This window comes from Tamandua tetradactyla, chromosome X (genome assembly GCF_023851605.1).
Source record: "Tamandua tetradactyla isolate mTamTet1 chromosome X, mTamTet1.pri, whole genome shotgun sequence".
In the NCBI taxonomy this organism is placed as follows: domain Eukaryota; kingdom Metazoa; phylum Chordata; class Mammalia; order Pilosa; family Myrmecophagidae; genus Tamandua; species Tamandua tetradactyla.
In genome coordinates, this window is record NC_135353.1 from 46,833,571 (window position 1) to 46,852,905 (window position 19,335).

Below are 19,335 nucleotides of genomic sequence, written 5' to 3' on the forward strand. Positions count from 1 at the left end.
GAAAATTGTGGGACTATGAGATCACAGTCTTTTTCCTTCCTTTATTTTGTTAAATTTTGGTTAGGTCATAGGAGTGAAAGGGGAAGAGCACTGGAAGTTTGGGCTGTTTTTGTTAAGGTTATTTTGTGCTACATTATTATTTATATATGCCTAGGATAAATTTAAATTATATGGATGATGGTGAAGTTCTGACTATACCCTTTGCCTTGTAATAGCTTAAAGTGTTTTTTCCCCAAAGTTCTTAAAAAGGCATTCATGTTTCAAAGTATAGATAAAGACTTTTACTGTTTAACCTATATTCTAATAAAATGTCTACCTTTAATCCACATTTAGTAACATTTATGACCCCAGAATTTGAAGTGATTTGTATTATCTATACCTAACCATAGTTGCTGCCTAGCCTAATAAAACTGTAGTTTCCAACAAATAAAAGGACACAAGGTCTCAAACCCATGAGTCTTAATTCATCTACTTCCCTATATTATAAAATCTAGATTTCATAATCCCCATTTTAAGATTCTATTCTCTAAGACCGTTTTTTTTTTGTTACTGGTTTCTAGGGACTGAATGAGTATGTTCTCTAATTTTCAGTAGACAAGGTAGTTAAAATAAAACAGTTTTGTGGTATATGTGAATACTGTGATTTTCATTTGATTCACCTGCTTAAAAATGCTTGTTGAGTAAATGAGAGAAAGAATATTAATTTATTTCAGAACCTTACCATTTCTTTCATCAGGACTTATTAGGGAAAGATCTATCAAAGAACACCTTCAGAAGCATCAGCTGTTTTCAGTCTTCTGTTTTCCTCTCCAATAATTGTCTATGTAAATACATATTCAGACATATTTGTAAGTAATCACTCATAGTGTAATGTAATTTTGTCTTTGGTGTTTTAAAACTTTGCAGCTAGGCAAGACAGCCTCACAGGAGTGGTAAGAATAAGTGATGATCTGGTATGAGGATGGGAAGAAGACAACAAATGAGTAAGGTTGGTGAATGAATCCATCCCTATTTCAAGTGCCCCCAATCCTTAAGCCATCCTGCTCCCATTTTGATTGTGATGGTATATTATAGAAGGTAGCATGCCCAGTTTCAAAGTTTCAAAACGTATTGTTGGCAGGGAGCCTTAACTCACAGTAAATGAATGGATCTTTCTGACTAGTTATGTTATAAGCTATAGAACTGTTGCCATTTTGCTTTTCCCCAGTTGTGCCCATAAAGAGATGTATTTGGACTGGAGGCTTGGGCTCAGATGAGGAAACAAGCAGCCAAGTGCCAATTTTAGTTTAAGCTAACAAGTGGATTTTAGCAACTCTCTAAATTCAGTTTCTGTACCTGTAACACTCTGAAGCGATACAAATAGTAATGGGAAAAACCTTTTAGAAACTAGGAAACAACTTACTGATTACTCTGCTATTGTGTTGGAAAAATTACAGAATGGAAAATGAATAAATGCAAAAAATATATACAGCTGGATTGTATGCCACAAATTTATTGTTCAATAAATATTCTGTGGATTGATGTGCAGTATCTTATTTTTAGTACATTCTGATTGGAAATCCAATCCTAAAATATCCCATAAGTATAAAATACAATTTAATTATTAGGGGATTGACTCTATTAAAATATTTTTGGCTTCAATAATATCCATCAACCATTTTTCTCGAAAGCGAATTGTTCCTGGTCTGCAGAGGAAGAAAGACAAACATAACAAAGCCTCTTAAAATCAAACAACACATTGAGCCAGGGATTCCCTGTTTCCTGTTTATTCTGTTATATTCCTAATAAGCAAAAAGCCTCTTTGGTGGGGTAGAGTAAGGAGGAAAGGGTGACTGTCTATCCTTTACTGTTCTTTAGGCCTAATCAGTGAAGGATTAATGAGCTTATATGTAAAGATTCTGTAAGAGAGCTACTATACATTATACATGATTTAATTACATGTGATTTTGAAGTTTCCCATGGAAACGATAGACATGACAACCACCCTCCTCCAGCAACTAATCCTCAAGTTTCTAATCACTGAAAAACCTGACCCTAAGAAACACTGTTTTCTAGAACAATAGCAGACCTCTACTTTCAGCCCATTCTAATGGGCTAGGTGGTCCAAAGGAGAATAAAAGTTACCATTATGTAAGATAGCTGTAGCTGTGGCCCTGCTGAATTCCTGGAGTATGATGACCTTTCCCCTACCCTTTTAAATAAGTCTCCAAATGTTTATTACCTGTGAATTAATGATTGGGCCTCAAAGACATAAGAGACATCAATGGGTGAATCCTAAGAGAAAAGAGGACAGTTGTTAGCCTAAAGCAATCTTACCAGCATTTTAATTCTTCTACCTCTATACTTGTCCATATCAGCAATTTATGAATTTCTAGAATTCGTCTTATAAATTAGGAATCTGTAGGTGGTAATTCTTTGTCTCTTCAAACTTCTGTTCCCCAAAAGATCTTTCTGGTGACAAATACCATAAGAATCTCAACAAAATTGGAGAAGTATCTGGGGAGAGGCTTGTAGAGCTGTGCTCCTCATTAATAGGAGCTCGAATAAGTGCTTTCTTTATATGCTTCAGTTTACTCAACTGATAGTATCTGCCGCCTAGGAATGGCATGAGAATGAAATAATATCGGTGAACAATGTTTGAAAACATTTTTTAAAGCAGCATAAAAATATAGGTTGTAATGTTATCTCAGTAGTTCCCACCCATTCTCCCCTCACAATAATATTTGGAATTTTGAGTACAAGTTGTTTGCCCAAGTGTTGTCTGTATAGTCTCTAGTCATGATATTGTTCATCTCCACCAGCCTTACTTCCTGATTTTTAACCTTGCTACTTAGCAGGATGGCTGATGGAGGGGTATATGACCAAGAAAAGTGAGATCTCCACATAATTGACCTCTTCAGATTACTCTAGCTTTCAAACTGAATAGATAAAAAAACAGGACATAGTTGGTTCACTGACTATGTATTGCCACATAACCTTGTATAAAGCCTTAGAGTCAGGCTGAGCCTCAGATAACTTTTGTGGAAAGATGTGAAGGCAAAGGGAAAAATCACATTTTCTTATGACTGTTGTGCTCCAAACATTATGCATGGTACCAGCCCTGCTCCTCTGAGGACACTTTCCCTGCATTCATGAATATTTTGACTCCTTCCATACCGGCTATCAAGTCAACATATTTCTTATTCAGGGCCTACTGAGTGGCTACAAGCAGTCATTCTTTCAGGGATTTCTTAAGAGCTACTACCTGCCAGGCCCTGTTTTACAACATGACAAAAATTCCTGCCATCACAGAGTTTTCGTTCGGGGCGGGGGTGGGGGGTGGGTAGGACAATGACAAGATAATAAATTTTATAGACTTATTAGAAGTTAATAACATATTACAGAGAACAGCATGGAAGGGAATAGGAAGTGCAGGGGAGAAGGTAAAGAAGTGAGCCATCCAGACACCTAGAGAAGAGCATTCCAGGCAGAGGGAACACCAATTGCAAAGCAGCTTTTTTGAAGAGTAACAAGATCATCACTGCCTAGAGCATAGTAAGTGAGGGGAAAAGGATAGTTAGATAGATCTAACAAGGGGCTAGGTTACACAAGGCCTTGTAGGCTCTTCCTACTCAAAGTGTGGTCTGTAGACTTGCAGCATCACATCACCCGGTAGCTCATTAGTAATGCTGAGTCTCAAGCTCCAACCCAGACCTACTGAATCAGAATCCATTTTAAAAGATTCCTAAGTGCTTTGTATGCATTTTAAAGTTTGAGAAGCACTGTCGGGAAGTTTTAAACAGGGAGTGACATAAATTCCTTTCAAAAGGCTCACTCTGGCTATTATGTCTTGAAATATTCTTGGTAAGATATGATGGTGTCTTGGTAGAAGTGGAGTGATAGAAAATGTTTGGATGGATGTATTTTGAAGGTTGAGCCAATAGAATTTCCTAATGGACTGGATGAAAGAGATTAGGAAAAAAAGAAGAGTTGAGGATAATGCCGGGGAATTTGGCTGTCAGCTGCGGAAGACTGCAGGTAGGTGAGGTTTAGAAAGGAAAATCAGAAGTTAAGTTGGATTCAGTAAGTTTGAGATGTTTATTAAACACCCTAGTGGGAGAGGCCTGGACTGATAGATAAATTTAAGAATCATATTCTATAGGAGGTATTTAAATCCATGAGATCAGATAAAATCACCAAGGAAGTGAGATAGAGGAAGAGGTCCAAAGCCTGCGTCTGGGGGCATTTTAGCATGAAGAGATTGGTGAGAGGAGGAGAAACTAGTAGTGACTGAGAAGGAATGGTCAGTGAAGCAGGAGGAAAACCTGCCTGGAAGTCAAATGGAAAACGTTTCATGAGGAGAGAGTGATAAACTATGGCAAGTGCTGTAGATGGGCCAAGAAAGATAAGAACATAAAATATGACCTCTGAATTTAACAAAGTGGGGGGCATCAGTGACCTTAACAAGAGATGCCTCCATCTCATTGAAGTCTGAAAGGAACAGAGCAGAAAAGGAAGAGCTTACAGCAGGTTTGCCTTTGGTGATCTTGATGATGAAGTAGACAGCAGCAGTGACTTGTGCCATGGGTTTCCGAGCAGTTGGGATGCTCCAGCGTACACAGTAGATGTAGTAGAAGGTGTGATGTAAGTCTTTCCTCTGTATAAACTCTGAGTAGTGCACCCAGTAGTCTTGAAATTCCCAAGTCTGTTTAGTAGAAAAATGAAAAAGCATCCAAAGAAAGAAAAAGTCTTCCTTCCAAGTCCCCTAGATAAAGGTAGTGCATGATACTAGGAGTAATGGCCCTGCTTCTGGAGTCCATTCCTAAATTTTGATTGGCATCCAAACTAGAGTCAACTCCCCTATTATCTCCACGGGTGGAGGAAAGAAAAGGTGGAGCTGAAATGAAAAGTGAATAATGCAAATATCACTTGAAATTTGGTTCAGACCTTGTGCTAGATCCTAACTTGGGAACCAGGTTTGATTAACTGGGAAATAATAAGAAGACACTTAGAACATGTAATCTGCTCACCCACCGTGGGAGACTTGAAGGTGTGACTAGAAATTAATGAGCTGATTTCATAACTTGTTTGCGAAAATCAAACTCACTTCATTGCAGCCATGGGTGACATATAGAATGAGAATAGAAGAGGAATGAGTCAGGCAGTAGGGGAACTATTTCCTGTTTGTACTCTTGGAGAATCTTCCCCCTGCTATAGCATAAATCTTGCTGATGAAGAGAGTCTAGAAACAGAACACGTCCTGGGAATAGCTTCCTAGCCTGGGCCTATTGGAGTTATCATGGAAATACACAACTAAAGTTAACTGCATTATTAAAAGTACCAGCATTCATTCAGTTTTAACTTCATTAATTCTATATATATTAACCTTCTGTCATGTTTATTCAGTCCCAAATAGGTCTCACATTTATCCATTCTCCATTGCCACTGCCACTTTTCTACTTTAGCTATTTATTGTTTCTCACCTGGACTCAAGTAAGAACCTTCTATCTAGACTCTGTGTCTTCAGCCTTACTTCCCCAAACCATCACCCATACTGAAGCCAGTTTATTTTTTTTCAGTATAGCTTCAATCATATCAGCCCAGCTCAAAGACCTTTGGTAGTAGGACTGAACAATACTAACAGCAAGTCCTATTGTAAATGATGGGCTATCATTAACAGTACAATTATAAAACTGTTCTTTGGTTAGTTGTAACAAATGTGCCACACTAATGCAAGGTGTTCATAATAGGGTGGTGTTTCAGTTTGCTAAAGCTGCCAAAATGTAATATACCAGAAATGGGTTGGCTTTTAACAATGTTAAAAGTTACAAATTTCAATTCTAAGGCCTTGGAAATGTCCAAATTAAGGCATCAGCAAGAGGATACCTTCACTGAAGAAAAGTCAGTAGCATCTAGGGTTCCTCTGTCACATGGAAAGGCACTTCACTCCCAGGTTCTGTTGCTTTTAGGTTCCGTGTGTCCTCGCTTGCTTCTCCAGGGACACCTCTCTGAGCTCTCTGTGTCCTGCAGGTCTTCTCTTAGCATCTCCGAGGCATTTCTCTCTGTCTCTGCGCCCTTCACTTGGTTTCATCTGTCTGCTCTCTGGGCTTTTACTGTCTTTTATCCTCTTCACAAAGGACTTCAGTAAAGGATTAAGACCTATCTTGAATAGGCTGAATCACATCTCAATTGAAGTAGCCTAACCAAAAGATCCCACTCACAATACATCTGCTCCCACAGGAATGGATTAAAAGAACATGATCCTTCCTGGGATACATAACAAATTCATACCAACACACACCACCCTCTGGGCCCCAAAAAGACATGTTCTTTCCATATACAAAATACATTCATTCCATCACAATATCACAAAATCCTTAAATCATTTATTTCAGTAACATATGAAGTACAGAGTTTCATCAAAATCAGTTACAAGCTGTTCTAGTTTGCTAGCTGCTGGAATGCAATATTCCAGAAATGAAATGGCATTTTTTTTAAAAAAGGAATTTAATAAGTTGCTACTTTACAGTTCTAAGGCTGAGATAATGTCCCAATTACAACAAGTCTATAGAAATGTCCAATCGAAGGCATTCAGGGAAAGATACCTTGGTTCAAGAAGGCCAATGAAGTTCAGGGTTTCTTTCTCAAGTGGAAGGACACATGGCAAACACAGTCAGGGTTCTTCTCTCATCTGGAAGGGCTCATGGCAAACACGGCATCATCTGCTAGCTTCTTCTCCTGGCTTCCTGTTTCATGAAGCTCCCCGGGAGGCATTTTCCTTCTTCTCCAAAGGTCGCTGGCTGGTGGGCATTGTATCTCATGGCTATGTCCTTCTGGTCTGCTCTCTCTGAATCTCTTTTTATTCTCCAAAATGTTTCCTCTTTTATAGGACTTCAGAAACTTATCAAGACCCACCCACATGGGTACAGACATGTCATCACCTAATCCAGTTTAACAACCACTCTTGATTAAATCACATCTCCAGAGAGATTATCTAATTACATATTCAAACATACAGTATTGAATAGGGATTATTCTGCTATTATGAAATGGGATTTTGATTAAAACAAGGCTTTTCTAGGGTCCATATATCCTTTCAAACCAGCACACAGGCATAGTCATAAGTCAAAATTCTTCTCTGGCTGTGGCTATTTGAAGTTCAGAACAAGTTATCTGCTTCCAATATACAAAGGAAGGACATTCATAAGATAAACATTTCATTTCCATAGGGAGAAATTGGAAGGAAAACAGGGTTCAAAGGTCCCAAACAATTCTGAAAACCTGCAGGGCGAACTACATTAGATTTCAAAGTCTGAGAGGCATCTATACAATGACATTTTCTCCTCAGGGCTTGAGAGAGTGGAATCCCACCCTCTCCAAGGGCTTGGATAGCAGCCCTGCTCTCTCCAAACACTGGGGTGAGGACTCCAAAATCTCCAAGCCTTAGGAAATGACCATTCTCGGCCCCAGCCTCCTCAAGTATCTGGGTGGCAGCTGGACTCTGCCATCTTTGGGGCATACTCTCAAACCCCTTAGAACAATGGGGTGGTGGCCAGGCTCTCCCCAGTCCCTGAGGAATGTGCTCCACTCTCTCTGAGACCTGGGGTAAAAGCATTCTTCCTGAATGCCGAGGTCCCCTCAATTCCCCAGGCATCTGAAAGGACTGAGGTGGTAATACTCTTCCTGAACAATAGGAAGGAAGGCCCACCCTCTGCAAACTCTGGGACAAATTCGCCCTCTTCACATGCATGGCTGGGTCCACTCTCCTGGCCAGAGGTTTCTTTTTTTCTTTTTTTTAAATTTTTATTAATAAAACCAATCAAAATACAATATGAACATTCTTTTTGTCATCACATAGTTGTATATTCATCATCATGATCCTTTCTTGGAACGTTTGCATCTGAATTGAAAAAGAAATAAAAAGAAAGCAGAAAAAAATTCATACATACCATACCCCTTACCCCTCCCTTTCATTAATCACTAGCATTTCAATCTACTCAATTTATTTTAACATTTGTTCCCCTATTATTTGCTTATTTTTAATCCATATGTTTTACTCTCTGTCCATATCCTAGATGAAAGGAGCATCAGACACAAGATTTTCACAATCACACAGTCACATTGTAAAAACTATATCATTATACAATCATCTTCAAGAAACATGGTTACTGGAACACAGCTCTACATTTTCAGGCAGTTCCCTCCAGCCTCTCTGTTATGCCGTAACTAAAAAAGGTGATATCTATTTAATGCATAAGAATAACCTCCAGGATAACCTCTCGACTCTGTTTGGAATCACTCAGCCATTGACACTATTTTGTCTCATTTCGCTCTTCCCCCTTTTGGTCGAGAAGGTTTTCTCAATCCCTTGGTGCTGAGTCCCAGCTCATTCTAGGATTTCTGACCCACGTTCTGGCCAGAGGTTACTTGACTCTAGACCCCAGCTTTCATGTTTCTACCTTTGAAGTCATTTTTCCTTCAGTCTGTCTCTTTTAATCCAGGCTGGTAGTGGTTCCATTTACACAGATCCTAAAACAAACTTGTTGATTTATCATCCACAAACCCTTTCTGCATAACTCTTTCCAAACCTGATTTGTCCTAAAATGGCTGACAGGTTCCATGTTTGGTTAAATCCTCACGTGAGACATTATCCTCTGGACACTTATTTTCCAAAAGCTCAGAATTTTCCAAACTGTCAATTTCTGGTTTCTTTATACCCTTAAGTTCTGTTCTCTCTTTCCTCTCACATTTTACTATAAACTGTAAGGAGAAGCCAGGCTGCATTTTCCACATTTAATTTGGAAATCTTTTCAACTAAATATTCAGCTCGTCACTTTCAAATTTTACCTTCCATATGATAAAAGAACTCAGTTTTGCCAAGTTCTCTGCCACTTTAAAACAAGGGTTGTCTTTCTTCCAGTTTGCAATGACACATTCATCATTTCTGTCTAAGGCCACATCGAAGTATCTTTAAAGTCCATATTTCTACCATAGTCTTTTTTTTAAAACATAACAACAAGCAAACAAGAACATTCTTACCATATGATCATTCCATTCTTGATATATGATCAATAGTTCACAGTATCATCACATAGTTGTATGTTCATCACCGTGATCATTTCTTAGAACATTTGCATCAATTCAGAAAAAGAAAGAAAAAGAAAAAAATCATGCATACCATACCCCTTACCCCTCTCTCTCATTGACTGTTAGTATTTCCATCTACCCAATATATTTTAGCCTTTGTTTCCCCTATTTTTTTCTATACCCTTTACCACTCCCTTTCATTTATCACTAGCATTTCAATCTACTAAATTTATTTTAACATTTGTTCCCTTATTATTTATTTATTTTTAATCCATATGTTTTACTCATCTTTCCATAAGGTAGATAAAAGGAGCATCAGACACAAGGTTTTCACAATCACACAGTCACATTGTGAAAGCTATATCATTATACAATCATCTGAAAGAAACATGGCTACTGGAACTCACTCTTGATCTTCAGGCACTTCCCTCCAGCCTCTCCAATATACCTTAACTAAAAAGGTGATATCTATATAATACATAAGAATAGCCTCCAGGATAACCTCTAGTCTCTAAATCTCTCAGCCATTGATACTTTATTTTGTCTCATTTTTCCCTTCCCCCTTTTGGTCAAGAAGCTGAGTCCCAGCTCGTTCTAGGATTTCTGTCCCATATTGCCAGGAAAGTTTACACCCCTGGGAGTCATGTCCCACGTTAAAAGGGGTAGGGCAGTGAGTTTTCTTGTGTTGGCTGAAAGAGGGAGGCCACATCTGAACAACAAAAGAGGTTCTCTGGGGGTGACTCTTGGGCCTAATTTTAAGTAGGCTTAGCCTGTCCTTTGTGGGGTAAGTTTCATATGAACAAACTCCAAGATTGAGGTCTTGGCCTATTGCTTTAATTGTCCCCACTGCTTGTGAGAATATCTGGAATTCTCCACATGAGAAAGTTGAATTTTCCTCCTTTCTCGCCATTCCCCCAAGGGGACTTTGCAAATACTTTTTTATTCACAGTTCACATCACTCTGGAATTTATTGGGGCATCACTCTGGACAAACCTACAGAATCTCATGCCTTACTCACGGTTCCATGTACTTATTCCACCAATAGTCTTTTGAAAGCAAGCTAGGCCTTTTCTATTGAGCTACTCACAATTATTGCAGAATCCTTCCCTTACCCATTTATAAAGCCATTCCAGCATTTTTGGTATTTGCAAATTACAGCAGCCTACTTCTCTGGACCAAATCTGTTTCAGTTTAATAAGTTGCCGAAATGGAATATACCAGAAATCAGTTGCCTTTTAACAATGGGGATTTATTAAATTACAAGTTAGAATTCTAAGGCCATGGAAATGCCCAATTAAGGGATCAACAAGAGGATATGTGGATACCTTCTCTGAGGAATGGCTGCTGACTTCTGGGTTCCTTTGTCACATGAAAAGGCACATGACCAGAGTCTGCTAGTCCTTCTCTCCTGGGTTTAGCTTCTGGTTTCAGTGGCTTTCTCTTTCAGCTTCTGTGGGTCCTTTCTTCGCATCTGCGGGGACACCTCTCAGCTCTCTGTGTCCTGTGGGTCTTCAGCATCTCTCTGGCATTTCTCTCTGTGTCCTTCACTTAGTTTCATCTCTCTGCTTTCTGGGATTTTTATTGTCTTTTATCCTCTTCACAAAGGATTAAGTAAAGGATTAAGACCTACCTTGAATGGGCTGGGTCACATCTCAATTGAAATATCCTAACTGAAAGGTCCCACCCACAATAAGTGTACTACCACAGGAATGGTTTAAAAGAACATGGTCTTGATTTGCATTTCCCTAATAGCCGGGGAAGTTGAGCATCTTTTCATGTGCCTTTTGGTCATTTGTATTTCCTCTTCTGAGAAGTGTCTGTTCAAGTCTTTTGCCCAATATGTAATTGGGTTATCTGTCTTTCTGTTGTTGAGTTGAACAATCTCTTTATATATTCTGGATGCTAGGCCTTTATCTGATATATCATTTCCAAATATTGTCTCCCATTGTGCAGGCTGTCTTTTTACTTTCTTGGCGAAGTTCTGTGATGCACAAAAGAGTTTAATTTGAGGAGTTCCCATTTCTTTCTTTCTTTCTTTAGTGCTCGTGCTTTGAGTGTAAGGTCTAGGAAATGACTCCTATTGTAAGATTTATAAGATATTTCCCTACATTTTATTCTAACCATTTTATGGCTTTAGATCTAATAGTTAGGTCTTTGATCCATTTTGAGTTAATTTTTGTACAGGGTGTGGATATGGATCCTCTTTCTTTTTTTTGCGTATGGATATCCAGTTCTCTAGGCACCATTTATTGAAGAGACTGTTCTGTCCCAGGTGAGTTGGCTTGACTGCCTTATCAAAGATCAATTGTCCATAGATGAGAGGGTCTGTATCTGAACATTCTATTCAATTACATTGGTCAGTATAGCTATCTTTATGCCAGGACCATGCTGTTTTGACCACTGTAGCTTCATAATATGCCTTAGAGTCAGGTAGCGTGAGACCTCCAACTTCATTTTTCTTTCTCAGGATACTTTTAGCTATTTATTGCAAATAAATTTGGTTATTGGTTTTTCTGTTTCTGAAAAGTAAGTTTATGGAATTTTAATTGGTATTGCATTGAATCTGTAAATCAATTTAGCTAGAATTGACATCTTATCTATATTTAATCTTCCAATTCGTGAACACAGTATGCTCTTCCATTTATTTAGGTCTTCTGTGATTTCTTTTAACAATTTCTTGTAGTTTTCTTTGTACGAGTCTTTTGTCTCTTTAGTTAAATTGATTCCTAAATATTTTATTCTTTTGATTGCAATTGTAAATGGAATTTTTTTCTTGATTTCCCCCTCAGATTGTTCATTACTAGTGTATAGAAACACTACAGATTTTTGAATGTTGATCTTGTAACCTGCCACTTTGATGTACTCATTTATTAGCTCTAGTAGTTTTGTTTGGGATTTTTGACATGTAGTATCATATCATCTGAAAACAGTGAGAGTTTTACTTCTTCCTTTCCAATTTTGATGCCTTGTTGTGGTAGTTAGATTCAGTTGTCAAGCACAGCCTAAGCAGCTCAGCATTCCTCATCTCAACACTTGCAGCTCAGCCCAGGCCTTTGGAGATGCAGAAAGAAGTCACCCCGGGGAAAGTTGTTGGAACCCAGGGGCCTGGAGAGAAGGCCAGCAGAGACCATCCTGTGCCTTCCCACGTAAGAAAGAACCTCAGTGGAAAGTTAGCTGCCTTTCCTCTGAAGACCTGACAAAATAAATCCCCTTTTATTAAAAACCAATCCATCGCTGGTGTGTTGCATTCTTGAATGTAATAGTTATTCAACAAATTTAATCCAATTGGACCTCCTTTGGCTGATTATTGGAACAAAGTATCCTCTGAATCAAAGAAGAGCCTGACTTAAAATGAAAGTTCACAGAAGCAACAATGTGGGATAGTCTTATAATCCCGTTGATGTAGAGAGAGAGTATGGGAGGAGATGGCAGAAAGATTTTAGGCCCTCCTTATAAAAAAAAAAGACCTTTTCCCTTGGTTTAACTTTATTTCAAACTTGTACCCAACTGGCCATTTCAGTCACCCAGAGAAAAGCACTAGAGTCTAAATTCCTTGCAATTGGGAACTGTATCTTCTTACTTATGTCATTCATTATTCCTTATAATGAAGGAGCCCACCCCTCTACCCCTTGAGATCTGTTGGAGCATGGCTTTTTATTTTTTAACCTTTATACATTCCTCAATATACTGTTTCAGTTCTAATGTTTTCTTCTATCACGTAATCACAGAGTTTGTAGAGCAGGAATGTTCATTCCTAGGAATCATGTCATGAAACCCCTCACTTCGCAGACAAGGGTACAGGGGCCTGGATTGGGTAAGGACAGTCTAACGCACCAGTTAGTAGTGGTACACAGGGCTCCTGAGCAGTTAGCTTGTCCTTTCTCCATTCCACCAGATACCTCAATTCTGAGATCGTCTTCCTCTCCACGTGGCTGTGTGTGTATATATATAAACTGATGTAGCCTTAAACACAATGTTGAATTCAACTTTTTCCATCAGCCACATTCCTCCAAGTTTTATCAGTATTTTGGGAATGGACTTCCATGTAGCTCCAGTGAGTGTATTATTCATGTGTTTTTTCATTTTTACATAACACTGCTTCATATACTCACTTCCAGGAAACAATATTTCTCTGTGCTACTCTACCAAGGATGGCTTAGTAAATCACATATTATTGGACACTCAAAATCAACAGGTGCCTGGAAGTAGATGCACAAAACTGTTATCAATGGTAAGTGACCTTTGAGGGAGTAGAACTGGGTATTGTGTGGGTAGAGGGGAAACTTCCATTTTCTGCTTTGTGTCTTGCTGCTCAATGGCTTATCATCGTATGTTTCATTTTTATTATAAAAGTAATTATGTCAGACATTGGGGAGGTTTCAGTTTTTCTCTTAAAAAGAACCCATTTGCATATTCTTATTGCCAGATTACATTCCTGAAGGGAATGAGCCAATGATTGTACCTACAGACACACAAACCTTCTGACACCAGGTTTAATTTTTCCTATGCATTTTTGCCAGTTTCTTAGCTGGGCATGTTGCAATACCTTAAAATTGTTTGAATTTGCTTTTTTCATTGATAATAAGACTATGCATGATTGTTTATGTTTCCTGTTACATATATTGTCTGCTCAGTTTTTTAAATGAATTATTAAGTGGGTTCTGGGTATTAATCTTATTGTATTACTTCTTTGTCTATTAATAATGACCTTTTTTATTTTTGTCATCAAAAAGTACTTTTCCTATTATGATGGAAAGTGTATATCCGATCAACCTGAGATCAAAACCTCATTCTGCAACTTAATTGGAAAGATTTTCCACAAGAAATTGCACAATCTCTCTGAGCCTCTGGTGCTTCACCTGTAAAAAATGGCTACAATGATGTACCTATACATAGGTTTATTGTGAAGATTAAATGAAGACAATTTATGTGAAGTGCTTAGTAGTGCTTGACACACAGCAAGAGCTCAGTAGATGGCACCTCCTAAAATTTACCATTTCCTGCTATGTGGTGAACTCTGGGATATTTGTAATGAGCCTGAGGAAGCTTTTCACCCAAGTGCCTGGCCTTAGACCTGACCTCTCTGATTCACTGCTTCATTGGTGCTGGGAAATGATGATTTGCTGTAATAGGCTATAGAAAGCTTTTAGCTTCTCAGTCACCTTCTACTCTCTAATCACCTCTGTCCTCACAACAGCCCAGTGAAGTTGGTGAGACAAATACTCAGGTCTCTGTTTTCATCTGTGAAGAAATAATAGTATGGAGAGAATAAATCCATTCATGTATTCATGATGGAGCCTCAACTGTGTACCAGATATTTCTTGGGACTGGGACAGAGCAGAGTGAAAAAAGTCTCAGAATTCATGGGCCATATGTCCTGGTGGTAGAAGAAAGGCAATAGGATAAATACATAACTCTGGTATCTTAGGTGGTGAGAGTGCTAAGGCAGGGAAGGGGGGAGGATTGCATTTCTAGATGAGGTGTCCAGGAAAGGCCTCAGTGAACAGGTGGCTTTTTAACAAAGATCTGAAGGGAGGTTAAGCAGTGAGACATGAGACTATTTCAGGGGAGAATGTTCCAGGCAGAGGGAACAGCAAATGCAAAGGCCCTGAGGCAGTAAGATGTCTAGAAATTGAGGAATAGCAGGAGGCAAGTGTGGCAGAAGTGAAGAACATGAAAGGAGAGAAGATAGTAAGTAATGGGGTCAGAGTAAAAAGTGGTGTTGAAGTGGGGGTGGTGTTCAGATCACATTTACTCAAAGCAACCAGCTAGCTCTCCAGGGGAGAAATTTCCTCCTTCCTCCCTGTTTTAAATCAATGTGATTCAGGAACCCTGGGTGCAGCTGGCAGGGGCCTTAGCCCAACCCCAAATGGAGGCATGCTCCAGAGCAGGAAAGCCCAAGAGTGACTAATACTTTGCATCATTCCTCCTTACTGTGCTTTATATACCCCTCCTATTGATAACCCCGACTTGTGCCCAATGGAGCCTCAATAGAGGGTATGGAGTTAGAAAACCCAGGCCTCGCCTCTTTCCCACCTGATCAGGCCTTCCTAGGGCCTATGAAACTGCTCTGAGGGCAAAGGCTTTGATGGGCTAGCCAGAGGAACAGAGACAACTGGAAACTACATGCCAAAGTGGGGGAATTTTCCCCCACCAATTTCACCTCATCCCTCCCATGGAAGCTATGACAAAGGATTTGAAGCCATTCTTTATCCATCCCACCAGTTATGCAAAGGACCTAGTACCTTTTCGCCAGTACTGCCAAAGTAACCCATAGGAATGGTCAGATCTAGGCACAGGTGCAAAAAATAAAAGGAATTCATGAACATGTGCATCTATCTGTGTGGCAAATATATTCCAAAGCTAAATCAAAATGACTGATCCATTTGCATCCCCCTTGTTAACCTGAGCGTTCTAAAGTTGGTGGTAGAGAATACCTATTTGGAAGAGCATCTCTTTTGTTAGGCCACTAGATCCCCACTTAATGCAGCAGCATGGGCAAATTGTTAACTGGAAATAACAGATTTTCCTAGGGTAAGGTATGATTATGGTGATACTAACACAAGGAAATATGATTGTGCTTTTCACCTTCAAAGAATATCACACCTTGAATTTGGAACCCAGATGGAGACAATATTAACTCGTCACCTTTGATATCTCCTGGGTTTTCTGGACTTCAAACTTTTGATGAAACGAGCCATTTTGGTGTTCTTTGCCCTTGTGTACCAAACTGGAGTAGTTCAACTAACTTACTGAAATGTACTCCTCAATTTGCTCACGTCCTGTTTCCACTGTGAATTCACCGTGCGTGATCCATTTGATGTTTTTGACAGGATATTCAGCTTCTGCAAACAATGTGTAAAATGGTTAGTTGACTGGTTGTGTGGAGTTATATAATGAGACAATTGTTTAGACACCCAATGGGGATCACTACCTTCCATGGTCTTAATAGCAGCAAAGATGGCATTTTCAGCTATAGCTTGAGCTAGTTCATCCACTTCACAGTTGTTTTCCATTGTTGTCTGCTTTGTAGAATCTGTATTCACCTCCATTCTTTTCTGACTTTGAAAATTTTTACTTACATCCACTTTCTTTTGCCTGGAAAAAAAAATAAGTTACTCTATGAAAAGTTTTTTTTTTAAAAGTTAATCTTTGTGTGTGTGTGTGTGCATCTGTACAATTTGTGCATGCATGCATATGCTCATACAAGTAAGTACAGACTATGTTTGAAAGAATCACAAGAAATAGGAAACAGTGGTTGCCTCTAGGGAGGGGAATGCTGGTTAGGGATAGGAATGAGATTTCACTGTGTATCCTCTGTGCTTGGCTGCTCAGATTCTCAAAACCAGAAAGGCTTGAGGCAAGATGTAGGAGAATGATTCCTAACCTCTTTGAAGTTCTAGCAATATTGATTTCTAGTTGAGCCTTTGACTGAACCCCAACCCCTCCTTTGGATGACTGAGGGAACCTGGATGTTTAAAGATAAAGATAAAGGAACTAAAAATGATGGGACGCAATGCATCATAGAAGGGGTTAGTTTTTTACTGTATTCTCTTGGGCTGTCCAGGCATACAATTGTATCATCTACAAGAAACCATCATTTTACCACCTCTTTTCCTGAAATATATCTCTCTATAAGTATTAGCATTGACTACTGCCTCCAGAAAATGTTAAATGGTAGTGGAGACAATGAGTATCCTTATTTTGTGTCTGACACGTCAATGAGCATGCCTTCTGGTCTTATACCATTACGTATGATGCTGGTTTATAGTTTGAGATTTTCACATCAAGAAAGTATTCAAAAATAAATAAAATTTAAAAATATATATTCATTTATTCCTATTCTACTAAGGGTTTTCATCATAAATGCTAATTAAAATTGCCCAAATGCCTCTAGCATCTATTAAGATAGTAAAAATTGGGGTTGTCAGGGCTGTGAACAAGGGTTTATCACAGAGCTAGAAGTCTCTGCACATTTTCAATCTTTTGTACATTTTTATCTTGAGTCTTGGATTCTCTCTTTTTATCCCTGCTACTTCTTAAGTCTCTTCACTTGTGAGAAATCAGTTACTTCCAGCACAGTTACAAATTCCTTGCAGGCAGTCCTTGCACTGGGGGACTCCATGAAAGTGGATCTCTCTCTCCAAAGGGAGCTCTTTCTTTTTCTATAAATAACAACTTCAATTTGGGGGCATTTATGCACCTCGTTACATCTCATCATCACCACAGCACTATGAAAAAATGTGCTGGATACCTTCCATTTGCCTTTCTAGGTTTACTCTCCACCCATTCATGCTGCTTTCTGCCCTGGGAGGCTGACTTGAGTGAACAACATCAATATGTTTATCAGGCTGAAGGGAGAAGTTGAGGTCAAGGTAAATATTCCCCCATGACTCTCTCCCTACAGGTCACCCATGGCCTGCTGCATTGAAAAGGTCACAGCTTTCTCTCAGGGAGGCTCTCTACTCAAATGCTCAGTCTGGTAAAGGTAGCTATTCTTTCCCCTCAACCCTTCAGACCTCAGTCTTACTAACCCTTAAAGGCTACATTTTCCTTATTTCCCCATACTCTGCCCACACCTTTGTAAATACTTCCTTTACTTAACCCTTTCAGTATGCCAACTACTTCCTGTTAGGACGCTGATACCAAGAAGGACTCTTATTACCATGTGACATTGAGGAAAACAAACTAAACTTCCAAATGGTTTCACTCCACAGCCTGTGCTCTTAACTACAGTGCTCTCCTCCCTCCAAGATTCAGGAAGGTGGTAGGGGACTATTATCACATTTCCATCTGAAGTCCAGAATGTGACTACTGTCTCTGGGCTTCTTTTAAAAAAAGGGCAATTCTGTTCCCTTTCTGCACATCATGGCTTGTCCCAAGGTGGGTGTAGTAGATTCTCCCCAAGGTAACCCAGCTCCCATAACCATCAGTCAAGAATGGTTTGAACAGGTTTTGGGCATTCCTGTAATTATGTTGACCAGTGTTTATTTAGGTCTTCATATTATCATATTAAGCTCAGTTTGCCACTGCCTCAGTACCCTGGGGGCCTAGATGGAGAGAGTCAAATGAAAACAATTGTACTATGTTGCCCATCCCAGAGCCAGAAGAGATAAGGGCAGAGGGCAGGCAATCTGAAGGCCCAGAAACCTATGAAATGGATTCTCCACCGCCATTAGGCCATGTCAGTTTAGCCAAAGAGAATTGATGAAAACAGTTAGAGACAACAGCAACAAAATTTTTGGTAAATCAGTAAATTTGGTAGGCTGTGGTGAATTAACCACGCATCAACTTTATCCTTCAGAGAGTGGGCCCCTTTTTGACTTGGTAGTTCAGTGACTTGACTAGTTCAGCAAATTGACTCCTGATGAATTGATTAGAAGCCAATTCTATGACCATCAAAACCAAGCAAATGAGGGGAGGACTTTATCCACAGAAGGATCCCCTTAAGACCTTCCCTTTGGAGCCTAGCATTCCAGTAAGAGGGTAGGGGCAGGGCCTTGGAAGCTGAAATTTGATCCTCGCATATCTGTGGGCATAAATCACCTTTTTGTGGACTCCCCCATCCCTAACAAACCCTGCTACCTGTGTGACCAGATCCTTGTTTGGAGAAGGAGCAGCGGTAGCTGGGGAGGCCTCAGAACAGTCTCTCAGCAGCTTTTCACCAGAGTTCCCTGAAGGAATGTTTATGGGTGCTGCTAGGGCAACGACAGTTTCCACCAGTGAGAAGCCAAGCCCAACTGTTTCTGCCTGCTTCAGGTCAATCAAGGAGGAGAAAAGGAAAGGAGGAAAGAAGGGAGACTATCTGTCACAGCAGCTGTCTGACCTCAATTGCAGGACTAATCTGTAGGATTGACATCCAATTTCTAACTAGCAGCAGATGATCTTGTAGGGTTGTGCCAGGAGAAATAGTCATAAAAAGCCTGGCAGTATGTGCCCATCAGTGTGTTAAGCACTCAGGGTTTGTGAAGTCATTTACTGCTCACCATGGCCTTATGAGGTAGGGATTAGTACTTTTATATTATGGTTAAACAAACTGAGGCAGAGAGAGTGTTCATTTGCCTGACTAAAACCCAGAACTGACTTTACTGACTGAGCTTTGAATTGATTTTAGGGCTTCTTTTGTAGACTTGATTGTTTTCAAAGATATCTTTTATGAAACAAGGGTGAAGAGAAGATAGCATAATGGTTTTGAGCAGAGACTCAAGAGCAGTTTGCGTACATTTCTGTTTTTCAATTCCCTTGTCTATAACGTGGAGATAATAATAA

At 39.5% G+C, this 19,335-nt stretch overlaps 1 protein-coding gene across 3 annotated transcripts; it reads right to left on the reverse strand.

Annotated features, from left to right (window-relative positions):
- Nucleotides 1–738: 738 nt before the first annotated feature.
- AKAP14 (A-kinase anchoring protein 14) lies at nt 739–19,021 on the reverse strand. Of its 3 annotated transcripts, none has more exons than XM_077145969.1 (6): nt 18,652–18,811; nt 16,001–16,164; nt 15,820–15,911; nt 4,505–4,684; nt 2,222–2,274; nt 739–820 (listed from the first exon to the last, which is right to left on the reverse strand). In XM_077145969.1, the coding sequence occupies exons 2-6, from the start codon at nt 16,116–16,118 to the stop codon at nt 790–792; spliced, it is 474 nt and encodes a 157-aa protein (XP_077002084.1). In that variant the 5' UTR covers nt 16,119–16,164; nt 18,652–18,811; the 3' UTR covers nt 739–789. The 3 variants fall into 3 exon arrangements, with proteins under 3 accessions (XP_077002084.1, XP_077002083.1, XP_077002082.1); XM_077145968.1 differs by lacking the exons at nt 739–820; nt 18,652–18,811 and adding exons at nt 1,478–1,685; nt 18,893–19,021; XM_077145967.1 differs by lacking the exon at nt 739–820 and adding an exon at nt 1,478–1,685 and having other exon boundaries at nt 18,652–18,810.
- Nucleotides 19,022–19,335: the final 314 nt, after the last annotated feature.